Consider the following 19,583-nt stretch of genomic DNA (forward strand, 5'->3'; position numbering starts at 1 on the left):
ACACCTAAAAGTTTTTTGTGTTGCGTGACAAAAACGCCAAAATACATGCATAGTTAATTAGATTCAGGAAAACAGTACGCAATGTTTTTACGCTGTGGTCAAATTTCGCAGAATTTTTACTCTTTTTTGTGATCTACTTGTGAATGTTTTTTAACAACAAATACTTTTCGATATTATTTCTCGCCATTATGGCGTGCTGTAGCTTTTCGGAATTGGTGAGTGGGGATTGTGGATCAAGCCTTGATAACCCAACTAACATCAAATGTGTTACTTTACGCGAGTGCACGAAGGAAGTCTACAGTCACCTAGTTTTTTGCAAAGTTAGCGACGACAGCGAGATTGATACTGAATGGAAGTTATTGCTTGCAAGAGCAGGTAATGTGCAAAATTCGATGTATAATGAGACTCATTTTTACAATATTTCACACTAACAATAATTCCGCCGGCAACAACAAGGAAATAAAACCAAGTTTAATGTTGTTTAGGTGTATTTGAAGTTGATGAATCTCACCTAGCAATGAACATATGCCCTCGTCATCGGGACTTGTTTGGTGTGCGCTGGAGGTCTTCTAAGACAAACTGCACCATACCAGATGAAATAGCTTCCCACAAATCAAAAGCGAAAGGCCTTTGTGGTTTACGGAGAAAGCAGTCACAATTTGTCTACCACAGAACCCAAAAGCTTATTCCAGTAGGGTCCAGTGAGTACCATGATGTTTTAAAGAAAACCATATATACGTACTAATTCAGTGGTGTTGTTTTAAAGTTAACCATATACACGTGCTAATTCAGTGGTTCAGTTGACCTGTTGACGGTTTAATTAAAATCCGGACAACAGACGATACAGCGCCTGATCATTGTAGTCCAGTCTTAACTCCTGTCACCCTGGCAATGAATATGGCTTCCAGAAACAAAATATTTTCAGTGATTTTTCGTTTGTTTTTTATTCATTATATTTTTTTTCTGTTACTGTAAAAAAGTGGTGGGGGGGGGGGGGGTGAAGCCCCCTAGCCCCTCCCTTTGAGCGGTCCCTGTTACGTTTGCTGTTCTTTGTTGACAGGCGCTGTTACATCCATCTCCACTCCATTTTCTGCTGGTGACTTCAAAGAAGTGGCGCAGAAGCCAGTTAATACGCAAACCCATTGCTCTACATCTGAGGCGGCCGAAAATGTCTAGGAGTCAGATTCAGAAGGATCTAGAGAAGCTGCTGTGTTTTCCTGCCTGCAAGAGGGGTGTGTTCGCGTTTTTCAGCGACTTTCCTCGCTTGAAAAACATCTTTCACTTGAATCTTGCACCAAAACACTGGAGAGACAGTCTTTATCAGACATCGCTAAGATAACGTATGCTTCTCTGCTGCAAGAAGGCGCGGCACCAATTCCAAGTACGTGTCCCACGTCTACTGAACACCGCGTTGTTTCCTCGTCTATTCTTTCAGAAGGTTGGGCCCTTAGAGCCCCCAAAAAATCCTACAGATTTAATACAAAACATAAGGAATATTTGGAGGCCAAGTTCAATGTTGGTCAAGTTACTGGAAGAAAAGTGAATCCCGATGTTGTCGCTAAAGACATGCGACGCGCAAGAGACGAGGGCGGAGAGAAACTTTTTTGTAGTTCCGAATTCCTAACGTTCCAACAAGTCACTTCGTTCTTTTCCCGTCTTGCTGCAAAAAGGCGACAGCAATTAGCCACTGAAGAAGACGTATGTGCAGCAACAGAAGAGGAAAACTTTTATACGGCAAGAGAATCTGTTCTGTCGTCCTTAGATCTGCAACATCCGATAACATATGAGCAATTCAACATTTGTGCATTGGTCCGGGAGAGCAAGCTCAATAAGTTAAAAGTTGCTATGCTTCAAGTAATTTGCGAAGCTCTCAATTTGGAAACACCTGTACCAGCCGTCAAGAGAAAAGCTCCTTACACAGCTTTGCTGGTTGATGCCGTAAGCAAGTGTTCCTGTAGCGACACTGGTTGAGTTGACGTCATCCATGTCATGATTGTTATCATAATAGTCATCCCTAGAAATTAACTGTTTTGTTGTGTTATATGACACTGTGTCATCTGACAAGATTTAGTAGAATACGTGTTTGCATATTATGAGGCCCGAAGTATTACTTTTTCAAACCTATTTTATACCCCACCTGTTTCTCCACGGATCTGCCTATTTTTATGCCTTTTTTTTATCGAGAAGGTGGTGGTGAGAGTGGAGGGTGATCGCCTTTTGTATGAATTTTACCAACTGGTGCACCCTCTCATTGGTAGATTAAAATGTAATTTAGATTCCAATCGCTTTGCCCCGCCGCACCTCCCCTGAAGGAAGTTTGTAGGGTGATCAGACGCAAGGGAAATTACCGTGACTGGGGCTGTGTCACGTAATTGCATTCCGTGAGTTTGCGCGCGAACAAACGGTTGGTAACAATATCACACACCAGGTGCTGTTTATAGAAATGTTATATAGTGCAGAATCGTTTCAGTTGTTAAAACGTCGAGTTTGGAAACATTTCTGCCGCCCAGTTGATCATTTCTAGCGGTTGTTTAGTTTGGTTGGTTAGGAACATTGTAGACATTTATGTAAGTATATTGTGTGTACATTTAAGAAGTAATATTTATAATTCATGATCGCAAACAAGCCGCAGTTTCGTTACTATTTATGTTAACACCGAGGTTATCTTTGCAACTATCGTGATGGTTAATTCAGTTATTTTTAAACAGCAAAGGTTCAGGACGAGACAAATGCAAATATTAGCCGTCACGAAACTGGAAGTTTTAAATTCGTTTGAGTCACTTCCAGTAGGGTCAGCAATGTTCAAATAAATACGTTCCCCCTTAAAGAAAATAATGTTAAACATTAATAGATTTAAGCACATAAAAGGTGATTTTAACATCACACAACCGTAGTTTTGCACAATAAGACAACCTGAACTATCATTGAAGGGACGCAAATGTTTTCTTTTCTCTTTTCCTTCTGTAAACACGCCGACGGTTTGATTTATTCCCGGGTAGTTTTTCTGTGATTTAATTAAGATAAAGAAATACTTACGCTCCCATCATTAAGGCCTTTATACCATGAACATGTTTTAAGTAAATTGGGTCGGATTATGTTTTATTTTGTTCTATCTAAAAGAAGCGTGATTTGCCTTTAATTTAATTTATACCACGCCGTTCACATCCAGACAGAATGTCGAGACCGAAACGTACATCTTCCTAATTACTAATCCCGCAACGAAAGCTGTTCTTTTATGCTAGGGCAACTACCAAGACCGATGCACACTGAATTTTAAAACCTGTTTAAACGTTCAAGTTCTTTCGTGGCATTAATCGGGATCTTTACGGTACAAAAGCCGCTAGGAAGAATTATATTTCGGGACAAATTCACAAATAGTTACTATAAATAGAGAGAGTCAGAGCGAAAAACAGCCATTATGGTTAATTCTCTCAGCGGAACAGTTTTTACGGGCCACCAGTAATATTTTTCAGACAGAGAGAAGAAAGGTTTAGCTTCAATTTGGTGTTGTTTTTTAACTCCAAAACAATATACCAGACCGCTTTTGACAATCTTGAAGTTAGCTAATATTCGCCCTGTCGTTTATGTTCTAGAAATGGGTCGGTTGTCGAAGATCGTAACTTTTCTTAAACGTGATATTTTCAAACAAAATATATCTGAAAATAAACTTCAAGAGATACCCAAACAGCTGTGTAAAGGGTATACTGAGTAGTTGTTTGGTATGTATACACGAGTGTCGTGAAAACACCTTAAATTTCATCCAAAATGGTCGCCACGGTGGATGTGCTTTTCGAATTTTTAACTTTTCTTAATTTTAAAAAAAGTTAAAGGAAACTGAACCGTTTAATGTCATTTTCGAAAATAGTTTACTAAAAGGTTTATTTGGGGCAAATAAAAATAAAATTGAAATTCCCTTTCTGTCGGACGATTCTCGAAAAATTCAGAATCTGTCTCTTAAGACCCTGAGTGTTGGTCCGGTCTGGGACTCGAACCCAAGACCTCCCGCACTGTAGTCCGTCGCTCTACCAACTGAGCTAACCGGTCGTTTATTGACAAATATTGTAGGGAAACGTTTTTTTTTTATAAAATATGTTTTCAAATATCGGTTCATCAGGGGCTTAGAAGTAAAGTGGGCCAAACTCGAAACTGTTATTAAATTGACCCTGGTCAACAACACCAACGACATCAAAAACAACAACAAACTTTTCTATAAGTGTTTCAGAACCATAGAACCATAGAAACTTAAAAAATAATATAATATCTCCTTGTTAAGGGACCAATTTTTATTTTATTTTGGAGCAAACAGTTAGCCGCTGATTTGAAAGTGGTAAATATATTCAAGTTGCACATCACAAAAATCTGCTGACGTGTAAATTGGTGACGTCATAAGTGGTTGAATGGCCATTCCTTCAAATCCCGGAATAAATCCGGACTTAGCATGTTAAGGGTTAAAGGCTATTAAAAACTAATTGGGGAGGTCGGCTTTAAGGCCTGCCTAGATTTATATATTGATGTATACGTGTAACCCTTGGTTTCTTTGTTTGTAAAAAGGGAGTTGCATACTTAACGTTATATAATTATAAGTGTGCGATTTTTCTCTGTAAGTAACCCAATTAATAGTTTTCGCTGGATTCGGTTTCCTTTGTATGTTTAATCAGCGATTGTAAGTGTTATATATGTGTGCATTTTCAACGTTTTTTTTAATGCATGTTACTTAGGCTATTACGGTTTTCCTATGTTTAAGTAAGGTACGTGCATTTTTCCCACTCCTTTCCCTAATGGTTAGCGCGCTCGACTCCGAGTCGAACGGCCCGGGTTCGAGGCCTGGCCGGGGCGCTGCGTTGTGTTCTTGGGCAAGATACTTAACTCTCACAGTGCCTCTCTCCACCCAGGTGTATAAATGGGTACCGGCGAATTTACTGCTGGGGGGTAACCCTGCGATGGACTAGCATCCCATCCAGGGGGGAGTAGAAATACTCCTAGTCGCTTAATGCTACGGAAACCGGGATAAGCTCCGGCTGTATGGGCCTCATGTCTCGGAGACAGACTTTACCTTTTTTACCTTTCCCTAAGGCCTAGTTCAGACGTCGTGCTTCTACCGTGCCGAACTAAATTGCAATTAGGTTCGACTGTAGCACGACAGAAGTACGACTCTGATTCAGACGTCGTGCCAGAGTCGTACCAAATTCAGGATTTACTGAAGCTACTGAACAATTAGTCAGCGGTGATCCAACAAAAGTGGCGCCGTTTTCCAAATTGCAGCAAAAACTCCCATTTTTAAAATCATTGCAAGACTCAAGAAAAAGACGCAAAGAAAAGCAACAGAAATTAAAAAATTTCTTTTTGCAATTACGGCAAATGTATTTTTATTTTTCTTTGCCCGAATTGTTTCCGAAAACTTGCTTATTTCAGATTCAACCCCACTAGCTTCTTCTCCACCCTGCTCCCTGTCATTAGTATCATCTTCTTCGTTGAATGGAACATCCTCCACGTGCTTTTTAGCAGATAAAATTTCATTTGTATTCCTTTGGCTGGTCGCCATGATTTTTTGCCGTCTGGCAAGAATAAAATTCAATGCGCATACTTAACCTCGTTCCCAGGGTCTTCGCCGTTTTCAAAATGGCGGCTGTAAACGGAAAAGACCCTGGGGACGAGGTTGTGCGCATACTCCGTAAAGGAGAATTATTCTCGGGTCTCCTCGTAACTCCTCGCGGGAACTTAATCCCGCCAAAATACATAAATATAATTTATGAATTTGGTTTAGTGCGGCAAAAGCACGGCGTTTGAACCGCTGCCGTGCCAGAGTCGTGTAGCACGGCTTGGCGTGTCGAACTAAATTGCTTTGCCGAACTCAATTCAAAAATTTGATTCAGACGTCGTGCTTCTGCCGTGCTTTTGTCGAACTTAATTCCTGAATTTAGTTCGGCACGGCGAAAGCACGACGTCTGAACTAGTCCTAACAGTTTGAAGTTTTTCTTAATGTTTGCTTGCTTTCTCTATTGATTTACATAATGACCGAACTTTTTTGGCATTAAAGTAATTGTATTGAGCTTCACTTTTAGGCCTGCCTAAATCTATATATCACATGGAAGCCTTGGTTTCTTTGTTTATAAAAAAAAATGCATACTTAACTTTTAGATTAGCATCACAAATTTATGTATAGGGGCATTGTTCTTCTTGTATGTTCTATTGTTCTATCAAAGGGTAGCGAGCCATTAATGTGAGACCTCGCTGGAACGGCTACCAGAATCCCCTGGGCAACCAAACACCTAATTTGAGACGTTATTATTATATTTAGCATATCCCCCACTAACCGTCCTCGAGATAGGATCACTTACGCCAGTACGCTGTATGTCAGGTAGGATGAGCTCGATACTAAAGTTAGTTTTCAAATTTGATTCTTTAAACTTAAAAATAACGATGTCTACAATTATAATTAATGTAAGTTTTTGGGTTCACAGAACAAATAACTGAATCGAGGTATTGTTATTGAAAGTACAACTTAAAAACCGACCGTTAAGTTTATGCATTTCTTGCGGGTTTTGATCAACTGAGAGAAGGCGCCACATGAATCACTTTTCGTCCTTTGCAGTCTTACTCTAGATCATTGATGGTATAACAGATATTTTCTCTCACATCACCTCCATGCCTTTTTTTAGACGCGGTGGTGTTTTAAAGCTCAGAAGAGCTTGCGAGACCGTGTTTCCCGATCGAATTGGTATTTGGAAGTGATATTTTTACCCACATTTGTTATTTATTGATATTGGGAACCGTGAGAGTGGAATTGTTGAACGTTCTCCTTCAAATGTCACATACACAGATGCAGAAAGTCAAGTAACGTTTGTAGTTCACTTCTTTCTAAGCCAGCTGGGTTCTTATTTTCTTTAGGAGGTGGTCGGAGTTCGCTAATTTGGGGATCAATTACTCACAATTACTTACATTTTGCGATAAAATGAAATGATTAAACACGACTCGCGTAGCCAGAATCTTATTAAAAACAAAGATGCCACAAATTTAAAAGAAAAGACAAGAGAAAGAAAACATTCATCCATTCTTATTTTGCGCGATATGAAAATTTATGATCAAGTTGCCACGTAAATTCTTAATTTTTGTAAAGGCAATTGCCGTTGTCAAGATCGCAAACTTAATGAATTTGTAAATTTGGCTAGGTGAATACGAAAAAAAAAATGTCTTCGAATGCACTTTTCGTTCTAAATGAGACGGAAAACTTAAGGTGGCTCAACTGGATTTTTTAGGGGTAACACCGCTCAAGTTTGAGAATTAACTACGTCGCCATTAACAACGCTATCGAAAAACGATAACCACAGTTGTATTAGATAAAGATGAAATTTTTTTATGACCAGTGTTATATTGACATCGGAGTTGCCATAGCGACGAAATGACGTCATTACGTTTTTTACTTTCGCTCCTATTCCCCGGCACCAGGAGATTTTTTCGGAAATCGCTCAAAGGAGCTTGTACCACACATAGCTGCCTCGATGTTGGCAAAGTTTAAACAAATTCTATGAGAGCGTTTTCGAAATATTTGGGGATGAAGTTTTGGGAGCTGTAAATACAGTCAAAAACATACTGACGAGAAAATGGGGTAATATCTTAAGAAAACGACGCGCCTGTGGATTGCAGTTTCATCTTATAGTAGTTCGATTCCATTTAAAATCGTGTGTAAAACAGTGGTGGAGATTGCTTTGGTCGATTGCGAGAAAAAAGAATTTGATGAGCGTGCGTTCCGATGCTCTTGTTGTCATTTTTGTTTATAATTTGATCTATGCCTACAAAAGTGATAATAGATTAAAAACCGCTCGATGAATCTTTTTTAAACTTTGACAAACTCGAGGTTTGTCATCAATTGATATAGCTTGCAAGTTTCGAGCTCATTGAAAACATTTAAGGTAATAAAATTGGGCCTCCAATGTACTGATTTGTTCTCGCAGATTTTGTGTTTACAAGCGAGTGTCCTCATTATTCACAGGCATTGTTTTCAAGTTTCATATCTACGTGCATGACTCCAGCAAAAAAAGCATTTGCATTAAACAGGACGCTCGATTGCTTTCCGAAAATTTTTCCGAAGCATGCTAATCTGCCTTGGGATGAGAATAGCAATGACAACATCTGCAGAATTATAGCTTTCTGGACAAAGATGTCCCTACAGCTTAATAGCCCGACAAATGCTGTTACATTTTATTTTTAAGCAATAGAAGCATGTTTCGGAAATTTGTTCGGAAAGCAGTCGAGTGACCTAGTTAATGCAAATGAATTTTTTGCTACAGTCGTGCACGTGGAAATGAAACTTCAAAACAATACCCGTGAATAATGAGGACACTAGCTTGTAAACACGAAATCTGGGAGAAAAAATCAGTACATTTAATTCTCAAACTTGAGCGGTGTTACCCCTAAAAAATCCAGTTGAGCCACCTTAAAGAAATATATAGATTTAGCCAAGCCTAAAAGCGGAGCTCCACACTTATTTTATGGTTCTTAAAATCCGTTTTGTGAAAATACTCTCATTGAAAATACTGTTATTGAAGTAATAAAACGTATACTACTCAAAAAAAGATCCACAGCCAAAATAAATCGTCAACCCCAATCGCCTTTATTTTTCTTGAACCGGAACATGCAATTCGCTAGCAATTTATATATTAAGACAGTCGCATATAGAAACAGCGTGGTGATCTTACAGGCTGTTTATTCTAAGTACACTGAATGACAACAAAGAAACCTCGGCGCTTTACATTTTGGATAATGACAATCGTAATCATAGAAGCGTAAAAATCGTTAAAAAAACAAAAACCGGAAATTACAGCTTTAATTTCGCCGTATAAACAAAATGCTTTCAACACTTACATTTGTACCGTTGTAGACATCTTTACAACATGATCTAAAAAGCTTCTAAAAATGCACGAAATATTTAATTCCTCGAAGGTACAGGTTCCAAAACGATAGAATAACAATTGAAGCTTCGGATACGTGTACAAATTTAAGTGCAAAATAATATTAAGCAAGAAAATCACAAGACAAAACTCGCGTTTTACAGGCAACGTCAAAACAGGCAAAGTAACGTCGGCGCCGAGTCGCGACGTCTGAACATTTCGGCGGGAAAAGTGAATCGAAAGTGAAATTTACTTCCTGTCACCGTCGCCGTCGCCGCCTAGAAAACGTCTGGTGCTTAAGCTCCCTATTCTGTAGGCTTGGGCGGGCGTGCGTACGCTCACTCACTCGATAACCAGCTTGGCTTCATGGGTTTACCAAATGTCCTTACCCATGGTGCTCCGCTGGCGCGCTACGCGAGCTAGAGCTCCGCTTAGGCTGAGGGCGCGCGGGAGGCAACTGACACTCAACGATTATTGGATAAGGTCGAGCATAATAGCGATGATTAAACAAACCGATATTTCGCTATCATGCGAAAACCGAATCCAGCTATTGTTTATTAGACATTGTTATGCGCCCAGCACAATGTTATAAAGCAAACTTAAACTTTGTAAAAGGATTTGTAAAAGTAGGATTTGTAAAACCTTGATTTGTAAAAGGTGGAGTTGTAAAGGGTGGATGTGTAAAGCACAGATTTTCAAAACATGAACTTGTAAAAGTCAGATTTGTAAAAGTTGGAAAATAATTTTCTTTTCGTTTGCTTTCTGTCACGGAACATATCCAGAAAGTGAAACATATCCATGTTAAGTTGCAGTAAGTTGAAACTAGAGTATTATCACTGATGTAACCTAGTACGAGAAGAACGGAATACAAATGGACTAGAAAGAAATACAGAAGCGGTGAATTGAGTGTTGAAGTAGAGGAGCTAAGTCCCTGAAAATCTGCTTCAACATACAATAAAGCTCTTACGACATTTAGCATATTTAGGAAAGCAGCTCCCCCCCCCCCCCTCACCACCAAGCTTTTCGCTAACTCGTGCTATTTGACAATTAAAATTAATTTTTAAGGTCTTCGTGTGATAAAAAAAGGCCAACCCGTCATTCATGTTATTTTTCAGATAGGAGTTTCCATTTATTCATTATGGAACAAGTGCAATACAGTGGCAAGTGCAACACTGAAAAAATTACGGTAGGCGTTTTTGTTTAAATAATGGTCAAAAACATTTTAATATTCCGGGTCAAAAGTACTGAAAACCTAGAATTTTTGTAGAACACTCTTTTCGCATTTTTCGGAATTTTACATTTTGAAAAAACGATACAATAGTTAAAGAAAAAGAAAACAATTATTCCCCCAAAATTAATTTATCCAACGCGAATTGTTTGCGCGTCACAATCTTACTGTCTTTGATTTCTTAATTTCATTGTTCTATTCATGAGTGTAGGGGTAAATCAGGCTCCATTTGCAGCCGTTTTGGTATTTTTCAGTACAGTAGAGTCCCGACTTCAATGGGAGATTGCAAATAAACTCGTGATTAATTGCTACAAGTTGCATTGTAAAGTAATATTATTACTTAAAAGAATACCGTAGAATTTCGGTTATAAGCCCTGGGCTTATGCAACTTCGTAAGGGTTTTTGGGTGGGCTTATAAGCGGAGGGGCTTATATTCGGGAGGGTTTATAAGCGAAAGGAAAAAAAACGTTTCGAAACGAGCCTCGGGAGTGTTGATCGAAATAAGTTTTTAAGTTAAAAACGCACAAAAAGCAACATTTAGCCCTTTTCAGTACTGTCATCTGGTAGAGGGGGACTTATATCCGGGGGGGGGGGGCTAAAACCGGATGTATTTTTTTGTTTCCAGGTTGATGGGCCTATAAGCGGGAAGGGGGGGGGGGGTTATAACCGGAATTTTACGGTACATGTATTCGTTGTTTGCTTTACCTGTTTGTAGGCACCTCACTCACACCTACCATGTGGCGAGGCTGGGTCTGGAATGTATTTTTCTAAAGTCCTGGACACTTTAGCTCCTATGGAGAAGCTGGCCCCTATAGCTTTGGACTGTGTGAGATCTTCTCCAGTAACCCCAGGTTCTGTATATACCATAGCTGACTATGGAAGTGCCGATGGAGGGCACTCAATGCCGGTCATTTATTCATGCGTGGAGGAGCTGAGAAAACTACATGGCAATGAGCTGGAAGTTCTTATTTTTTATGAGGACCAACCAGTTAATGACTTCACGTCTCTTTTTTCCTTCCTTCAAGGTACGCACAGCCAACAGTTAGGGCTTTCCACAAGTTGCTCGAGATTTCCCAAAAAGTTGCTCGTAATTTCTCAAAACGTTGCTTAAAAGTTGCTGCAAAAATCCAAAACAGTTGCTTCTGATAATAAAAGTTGCTCAAAAGTTGCTCCAAAAAATCCTCCCCCTCCTCTGCTCAAGGTTTTTTCGCAATTTTCAACAGGGAATTTACTCTGTGATGCTGAAACTTTTAGTTGCTGTCCATTCATTCCTCGCGGAAATTCTGATGTTTTTGACATTTCCATGACAACCACAAAAATACATGCAGGTTTGCTCAAATCTCCACTATTTTAACATAATTCTTTAATTTTCTAGTTTTCTTAAACAAATCGCAAAATTCGTACATTTTGTGGCTTCCTAAGAAAAAAGGTGGAATTTAAGACGGCGGATCCAAGATGGTAAATATAATGAGGTCATATTACATCACAGCCAACACAAATTATGTCATCTTGTAGAGAGAGCTAAGGGCTTTCTACTCAGTGTAAAACGAAAACCTTGGGGTGTTCCATCAACCACCTCCCCCCCCTCTTGTACCACGGTGGGGTTATGAATTTGCTTGTGCACCCGAGGGTTAAAGCAAAACCATTGAATAAAAAAAACGAGTATGAATCTCCTTTTCCTTTGAAGGGTTGGTCCCAGGTCCTCCGAGCTACTACACGGCATTTCCTAACGTTTACGTGGCAGCATGTGGAACGCAGTTTTTCAAACAGTGCTTTCCTCGTGGCTCCATACATCTAGGCCTGTGCTGTCTTGCTGTTCACTGGTTAAGCAAGGTTCCATGTAGTGTGACTGGTGGTTTGTACCATTATCAGTCCCAAAACCCGAAAGAGCGGGAACTTCTCACGAGACAGGCTGCAGCTGACTGGGAGACATTCCTCCTGATGAGAGCTAAGGAGCTAGCTTCAGGTATGCTAAACGACGACTACGTCGGACCTATTTTTACTGTAAACAGTAAGTAATACCAGAAGTCCAAAATTTGGAATTGTGGACGTCTGGTAATACGTGTGTCTAATGTAATGATATTATTGGTTTTTCTTGTGGACGATACCGGGTCTCTCTCGTTAGGTGGAACCCTAGCCATGGTTGTATTTGCGGAGGAGGACGATGAGCATTTTACCAGAGGCAAAGATCTAGAGATTACCCAAGTGCTATCTGAGATGTGGAAGAGCATGGCAGAAGATGGTGTAATTACGATGGTAAGGGTCTGATTCAAAAGGTAAAATAACACACGTATTGCTGAAGAAATACACCTTCCCTGTTAAGCTACTTTAACGTGGTCAGTCTGCATAAATCAGTACTAGAATTTACCTCGATCCCTTGTTTTACAATAGCTAGAGTTGCGAGGAGTGTCGTCTTATACCCGCAACGTTAACGTCAAACGTGCGTCCTAGGATTTTTCTTCACCTTACAGTGAATAAAAACGTCTAGTTAAGTCAGCCAGCCAGCCAGCCAGTCTGTCTGCCCGTCTAAATGATAAATAAGTTACTGAGCCCTCCGACATCTGCGAAATTCTTAATAATCACCTTCCTTCGATTGGTCCTAATCTCGCCTTGGCGCTATCAAATGGAGATACTGTACCAAATTAATATTGAAAGCTACATAACTCCAGCTAAGTCAGGTTTTAACCTTAAACATACAACAGCGGACGCAGTTTTCAAAATTATAAATATGTTATCTCCGCACACAGTCGCTAACCTTGATAATATTTCCTGTAGACTTTTAATCGAAGCAGCACCAGTCATTTCGGTTTCTTTGAAAGCATTTTATCGTTATCACTAAAAGTATGGGCAGCGGCGTTTTTCCTTCAAAATGGAAAACGGCTGAAAATTTTCCCATTATTTAAAGCAAATGACCGTACAGATCCGCAGAATTACAGTCCAGTCTATGTCTTATCTGCTTTAACAAAAGTATGTGAATGGGTTGTGTATGAACAACTTTACGCCTCCCTTACCGAACACGATATCTTGTGATAAAATACCAATACGTCTGGATATCGCTCCCCATCTAAATATCATCATCATCATCATCAAAACCTTTATTTACACACGATAGGGTTTAAAGCACAATGCTTGTGGGGTCGTGTATTAAACTAAATATTACAAAATACTAATAAACTAATAGATTTCTAAATTACAACTAAATGCTTATATACTAAATTGGATCGTATCTACTATAAAAATAATTAATTTCATAACAATCAGTAACATTTAAAGTCATTGTAATGCCTAGGGAGCGACTGAACCGACTGAGCATTGAAATTAAGCTCCTTAATATAATTGTCATTTTTCACTTTTCGATAGAAAACCGAAAATTGGGATCCTGTATTATACGACGAAACAGCATTCCATAGGATGGCCCCCCTATGTTCAATTGATTTTTTTACAAAGTATGAATTAAATCTAGGGACCACGATGTTATTGTTTCTTCTGAGGCTGTAAGAAATCCTGGCTTTTTTCGCTAGGTGTGACAATGCAGTTGGTGCTTCACCGTTTACCACCCTGTAAATTAGTTTAATTATCCGGAGTTTGTATAAGTAGTTTAGTGTGTTCCATTTCGTATACTGGTAGACTTCAGCGGATGGCATATCGCGGGGCAGGTTGTAAATCACTCTGGCCGCCCTACAATGGAGCACTTCCAAAGAATTTAGTTGCTCTGCATTAACACAACCGCCCCAGACGACAAGACCATAAAGAACTGCCGGCAGGATGACCTTATAATACAAATCCAGAAGGGCTTCTCTCCTTAAGAACGAACTCCTCTTTAAGAGGTTCAGTTTGTTCACAAAACTCTTTTTTACATCTGTAAGATGATGTGACCAGGCCAGCCGGTCATCGATAGTGACGCCCAAAAGGCGAGTGTGTTTCACCCAGTCGATTCGATTATCTCCGATAATGACCGAATTTAGAGGACCGATATGCGGTTTTCTCATCAGAAGCATTGCTTCGCACTTTGCCGAGTGGGGAGTTAAAGAGTTCTCTTGGCACCAGTTGTTCAGTTCAGATAGTGCTTTATTTAGAGAAGCAACGGCGCAATCAACAGTGTCACCGATGCAATAAACGGTGGTGTCATCCGCGTACATAAAGACAGAGCCAGAAGGAACTGCATTAGGCAGGTCGTTGGTGTACAAGGCGAACAGCGTGGGGCCCAATACTGACCCTTGAGGGATGCCACATGTGACATTTAACACAGTTGAGCGCTGGCCGTTTACCATCGCATATTGAGTACGGTCAGTTAAGTAGTCCGTCAGCCATGATAGTAAGGGGCCTTGAACCCCGAATTGAAGCTTTAACTTTTGCAGTAAAATCGCATGGGATACACAGTCGAAAGCTTTTTTGAAGTCAACGAACGCCACAGCAACTACTTTGTTCACATCGATTGCTCTTCTCCAGGTTTCTGAGAGATGTACGAGCAAAAGCTCCGTGGAGTGTCCCTCGCGGTAGGCCCACTGTTTATCAGTGACCAGGTTATTACTAAAAACGTGACATACAACAGTGTCAATATTGAATGGTATCTAACCATTGACAAAGGTATGACTACCTCGGTCGTTCTTTAGATCTTGCTAAAGCCTTTGATATCGTCTCTCACGCAATTTTACTAATAAAGCTGGAAATGTTTGGCATTACGGGAGTGGCTCTTAACTGGTTTAAGTCATATTTATCCGATAGACAGCAACAGTACTAGTGTATTATTGAAAGCACCATTTCAAAACCCCAAGCAGTAACATCTGGGGTACCTCAGGGATTTATTTTAGGTCCTTACTGTTTCTTTTGTATATTAATGCCTCCCCCGAGTACAGTCGAAGCTCTCGTAAGCGGACACCCTCGAGACGCGAAAAAAGTGTCCGTAACTGGAGCTGGCCGCTTACCGCTTACGAGAATGGTCCTCGTAAGCGGCCACTAGAGATGTAGGGGATAGATGGCCGCTTACAGGAGCTTACCCAGCTAGCAATAACGGGATGGACGTGGATGACGACAAAACAAACACTGAAATATGGTACTGTAATTACTGTAAAATCATTGTGACGAACGGCGATGTGAAGTCGATTGATAAAAACAAGATACAGAGGTTTTTATAGGATTTTCTTTGGGGTGTTCGCTTACGGGAACTTAAAAACTAAGAAAAAGTTTAAGTCGTAATCTGTGAAAGTGTCCGCGGTCGCTTACGGGAATGTCCGCTTACCAGAATGTAAAAATACAGAGTTTGTATGGGAGTTAAAACAGGGTTTCACACAAGGCGGCCGTAAGTAGAGCTGTCCTCTTACGAGAGTGTCTGTTAAGTGAGCTTCGACTGTACTTGCAATTTCCCAAACCACGCATGTACGCTGGTGATACTTTATTAATTGCTGCTGCAGAATCGACTGTAGAAGTTTTGTCATGGATAAATTAAGATTAAGTAAACACTAGAAACTGGTTGCTAACAAATAAGCTCAGTGTTACTGTTGTTGTGAAGTATTTTCAGTTACCAAGGTTGTTCAAGGTTACTCTTAGGTTTAAAGCTGATTTCCAGTCCGTACTACGCAGACTCGGGGTTTGTTTTCGTTTTTGTTTTGAATTCGTTGAAACGTTACACTTGAGTGACAGCATACATGAAGTTTTTTAGTCCGCCATTACAGTTCAATTCGTTTCAGAATTTCCGATGAGCTGAAACGTTGGTTTGAAATAGCGTCAAGGTTCTTCTACTCGTTATTATTTGTTCTGCAAGGATATCTGGCGTTAATAATGAAGAAAAAGGTAAGTTTGTCGCGGAATTTTTAGTTTTGCTTGTAAACATTTCTTCGTGGTGGGCTCACATAAACATTGCAGCCGAGATTGCGCAGTACGGACTGGAATTCATCTTTAAAGTCCATTGCTTGTTCATTGTTGTTGTTCTTTTTTACAACCCCTGTTATCACATGGCAGGAAAAGGGGGATATTGTATCTACGCTTTGCGTACCTATAAGGTTAGTGCGCACTGAGGAGTGCAAGAGAGCATGTGCTCGGACATCATGGCGGAATTATGCCAATAGGCCTTATTCGTATTCTCGGTATTGGACTGGAACTAGCTTGCAATGGAGTCTAATGCGGGTAATCTTTTCAAATGCAAATGACATGAAGCTGTTTTTAATGATATTCCCCCGCATGAGCCTCCATTGCAAGCTAGTTCCAGTCCAATATCGAGAATACGGATATGGTCTATTGTGTTACTCAAAAGGTTGTTGTTTATTCTCTGAGGATACCATAAATACCTCAAATGTTGAAGGGACCTATATTTCAAGAACGGAACTGCTCCAAAGGTTTGTTTTCGTATAGGGGAGCCGAATATGGAAATCTCTCCCTCAGAACTCAAAATCAGCTAAAATTAAAAAAACATTTTAAAAGAAATCTGTCGGTGGCCGTCAAACCGGCATTTATAATCCTTAGATTTTGCTGTTTTTTTTTTTCTTTCAATTTTATGATGATATAAAATAAGAAGGGAATTAAAACAAAATTTTGCTCTTTGTTTCTTAACTTATTGCAACTACCGTATTCAAATACAAGCGATTCATTCATTCATTCATTTTGTCTGTCTGTCTGTCTGTTAACTTATAGAATAACTGTTTTCAAATAAAAGTGAATCAATCAATCAATCAATCAATCAATCAATCAATCAATCAATCAATCAATCAGACAGTCAGACAAACAGACAAACAGATATACAGACAGTCTCAGTAACTCAAAAATTTGTATTATCACACTGCAGGATGAAGTAAATAAAACAATTATAGCTGCATATATCCGCACACGTAAAGAACTACAGTTGCCGTTTATGTCAGAAGGAAGTCCTGTGAGAAAAGCAGGCCTCACACTTAGTTCACTGGAGGTCAAAACGTTTGCTTGCCCACATGCAAAACTACGTCGGGAAACTGGAAACATAAAGATGGCGGCCAAATCAATGGCTGAAGAAATTCGCATGTGGAGCAACTCTAGCTTCCTATCAGGTGTGGTTATAGTTTGTTTGTATTGTTATATTCATTAAGTGGTTTTGCTGACAAAATATTCAGAAAACTGCTGGGTCATCAATGATGGCAGATGTTCCATGACGTGGAGGAATAAATGAATGAATGAATGAATGAATGAATGAATGAATGAATAAATGGACGGATGGATGGATGAATGAATGAATGAATGAAAGAATGAAAGAATTATAAATAAATTATTAATATTTGGTTTGTGTATTTCAGGTCTTTCCGACGAGCGGACCACAGAGGAGAAAAATTTGATTGTCGATGAATATTTCCGCCGTCTGGAAGCAGAGTTTGTACGATCGCCAGAAGATTACAAAATGGAGTTTGTGGCTGCAGTCGTCAGCGTGAAGAAAGCCTAAAAAATTAATTATAAAGTTATTAAAGTTATTTCTTCCTCATCGCAGCCCTGGCTCCTGTCTGTCACTTACTATAAGTTAAAAAAAAGGAATTGAATTGGCGCCACACGTAATAACGGAGGGTCTGAATGGGGGTACCTCAATAACACTAAACACTTAATTGTTTGGCTCTGTAACATGAAACAGTTAAATTTTAGGCATTTTAACATTAACAGTAAAAAATTAACTGTAACAGTAAATTTTATCCAGAAAGGATCAAAAACGGCTTCAAAAGGCCAGTATTATTTTTTTAGTAGATGAAGAAGTTTTTGCCCATTTTCCGACGATTTCTAATCATTTCAGAAGATTACCGAGGATTTCCGAAGACTACCGAAGATGTCCGAGGTGAAATCCGAAAAATTTCTCTTACTTCATGAGCGATTTTATCCGACTTTGAGCAGATAAGAATTAACGATGCTAAAATTTTTCACGATAAAACCCTCCAAACACTTAACACTATTTTCTCCGGAAACAGTAAGCATTAAAAAATTAGCCAATGTAACAGCAAACACTAAAAGTTATGGGCAAATAACACTAAACACGTCACCAAACCCCATTCAGACTCTCTGATAAATTTGAGCACGCACATTAAGTTTGAAAATACGTACTTGCACTTTCAAATTATACCTCAACCTGAAGGTCCCTAATATGTCGGCCGTTATCGTCTTAAGGCTGGGCACAAGCTTAGGTACAAAGCATAACGTAGGCATGATCGTGAGCACAAGAAGATCTAACAATTTTGTTTTCTTGTGATTATGCGTATGCCATCATGATTCCTAAGGGACTGACCATTATTTTTTTGGAGGGGGGGGGGGGATGAAAAATATTGAAAAAAATTGTTTGCAGGGCCTGGAAAGACAAAATAAATTGTTTGCAAACACGATATGTATAACAAAATATAGTAAGAATTTCGGAAAAAAATGTTTGCAGAGGTGTATAAACTAAAAAAAGTTTGTAGAGGAAAATTTTTCATCCCCCCCCCCCTCCAAGAAAATAATGGTCCGTCCCTAATGAGAACAGCATAAGCAGAATGAAGTGGCGCTTATTCTTTTGCTTCTGCTTACAAAACAGTCTTTACTGGTTGTCCATCATTGCAGTGGCGCTTGCTTTTAAGCTTTCGTTGTTGTTTTAGCCATTTCCCCTTCGACATATTATGGCTGCTGAACATCCAACTGCCGTATTTCCTTAAGATGTAAGCTGGTTCGTCCTATTCTTGTAGACGTAGTTGCCCCTTCTGACACCGAGCAACTGTTACGATTTCCCCGCAGCCTGGTCTCTTTTGGATTGGCACGCAGCCACTTGGCTCCACGACCAAAATAATATTTGTCAGGAGGTCGCTCAGAAGCTAAAACCAGCTCATTTCAGGGAACTACGGGGTAGGCAATGGCGAGTGAAAAACAAAACGGTGAACCATTTGCTCGTCCTCATTATTTACCCCTGGAAATGGAAGGATGGCACAGGACCGACCACAGGGAGCCCAGACAAACTGTTTGTGTATGGCCTGTGCACATTTACATTTTTATAGAGAATGTATGGAATTTACCGAATGGTTTGTAGAATTGCGTAAAATGGTGCAAAACATTAACAATTTTGCGCTGAATAAATGTTAAGTTTCCTACCTTTTGTGTAGTTTCGTTCTTTTGGCTCGAAATGGCGAATTTGAGTCGATTGAAGGGTATTTTGCTTGCGCTGTTTACTATACATCTAATTATATGGAAAGGGTGGAAACTCCAACAGCTCCAAAGTAGAACACTTCCAGCGCCGAGCCGATTTTCGACCTGATAATCCCATCGCACAGCTTTCAAACTACGCACCAGAAAAGAGGAAGGCTTGACGAATCTTCACGTATCATTTGATCGAAAATTTATCCAAACGGTCCAAGCCCTCAAACGAAAACGGGCCTCGCGCAAATGGCAATTACAATAGCGATGCCGGAAGTGATGCAGTATCATTTAAATATGCGTCGTTGTAACTTGTATGCGTCGAAGTAAAAGGAGTGCGCCATTGACGTCTGTTTATTTACTTCCAA

General features: G+C 39.7%; 1 protein-coding gene and 1 non-coding gene across 2 annotated transcripts; one reads left to right on the top strand and one right to left on the bottom strand.

Moving 5' to 3' along the window:
* Positions 1 to 3,970: 3,970 nt before the first annotated feature.
* On the bottom strand, positions 3,971 to 4,044 carry Trnac-aca (transfer RNA cysteine (anticodon ACA)). Its single transcript has one exon. It is a non-coding gene; the product is annotated as a tRNA-Cys (tRNA).
* A 2,274-nt stretch (positions 4,045 to 6,318) lies between these two features.
* On the top strand, positions 6,319 to 17,518 carry LOC144645815 (uncharacterized). Its single transcript, XM_078505353.1, has 7 exons — positions 6,319 to 6,358; positions 10,004 to 10,074; positions 10,832 to 11,141; positions 11,804 to 12,082; positions 12,242 to 12,372; positions 16,895 to 17,132; positions 17,376 to 17,518. The coding sequence occupies exons 1-7, from the start codon at positions 6,352 to 6,354 to the stop codon at positions 17,516 to 17,518; spliced, it is 1,179 nt and encodes a 392-aa protein (XP_078361479.1). The 5' UTR covers positions 6,319 to 6,351.
* The last annotated feature ends 2,065 nt before the right edge of the window (positions 17,519 to 19,583 follow it).

The sequence above is a fragment of the Oculina patagonica genome, chromosome 3, assembly GCF_052425735.1.
Source record: "Oculina patagonica isolate OP01 chromosome 3, crgOcupat, whole genome shotgun sequence".
Lineage (NCBI taxonomy): Eukaryota > Metazoa > Cnidaria > Anthozoa > Scleractinia > Oculinidae > Oculina > Oculina patagonica.

Bases quoted from the DNA above. Each gene is read 5' to 3' on its own strand.
- LOC144645815 (XM_078505353.1), top strand. The intron at 11,142-11,803 runs GTACGCACAGCC...TTTCCTTTGAAG, and splicing joins TCTTTTTTCCTTCCTTCAAG to GGTTGGTCCCAGGTCCTCCG. The intron at 12,083-12,241 runs GTATGCTAAACG...CTCTCTCGTTAG, and splicing joins AGCTAAGGAGCTAGCTTCAG to GTGGAACCCTAGCCATGGTT.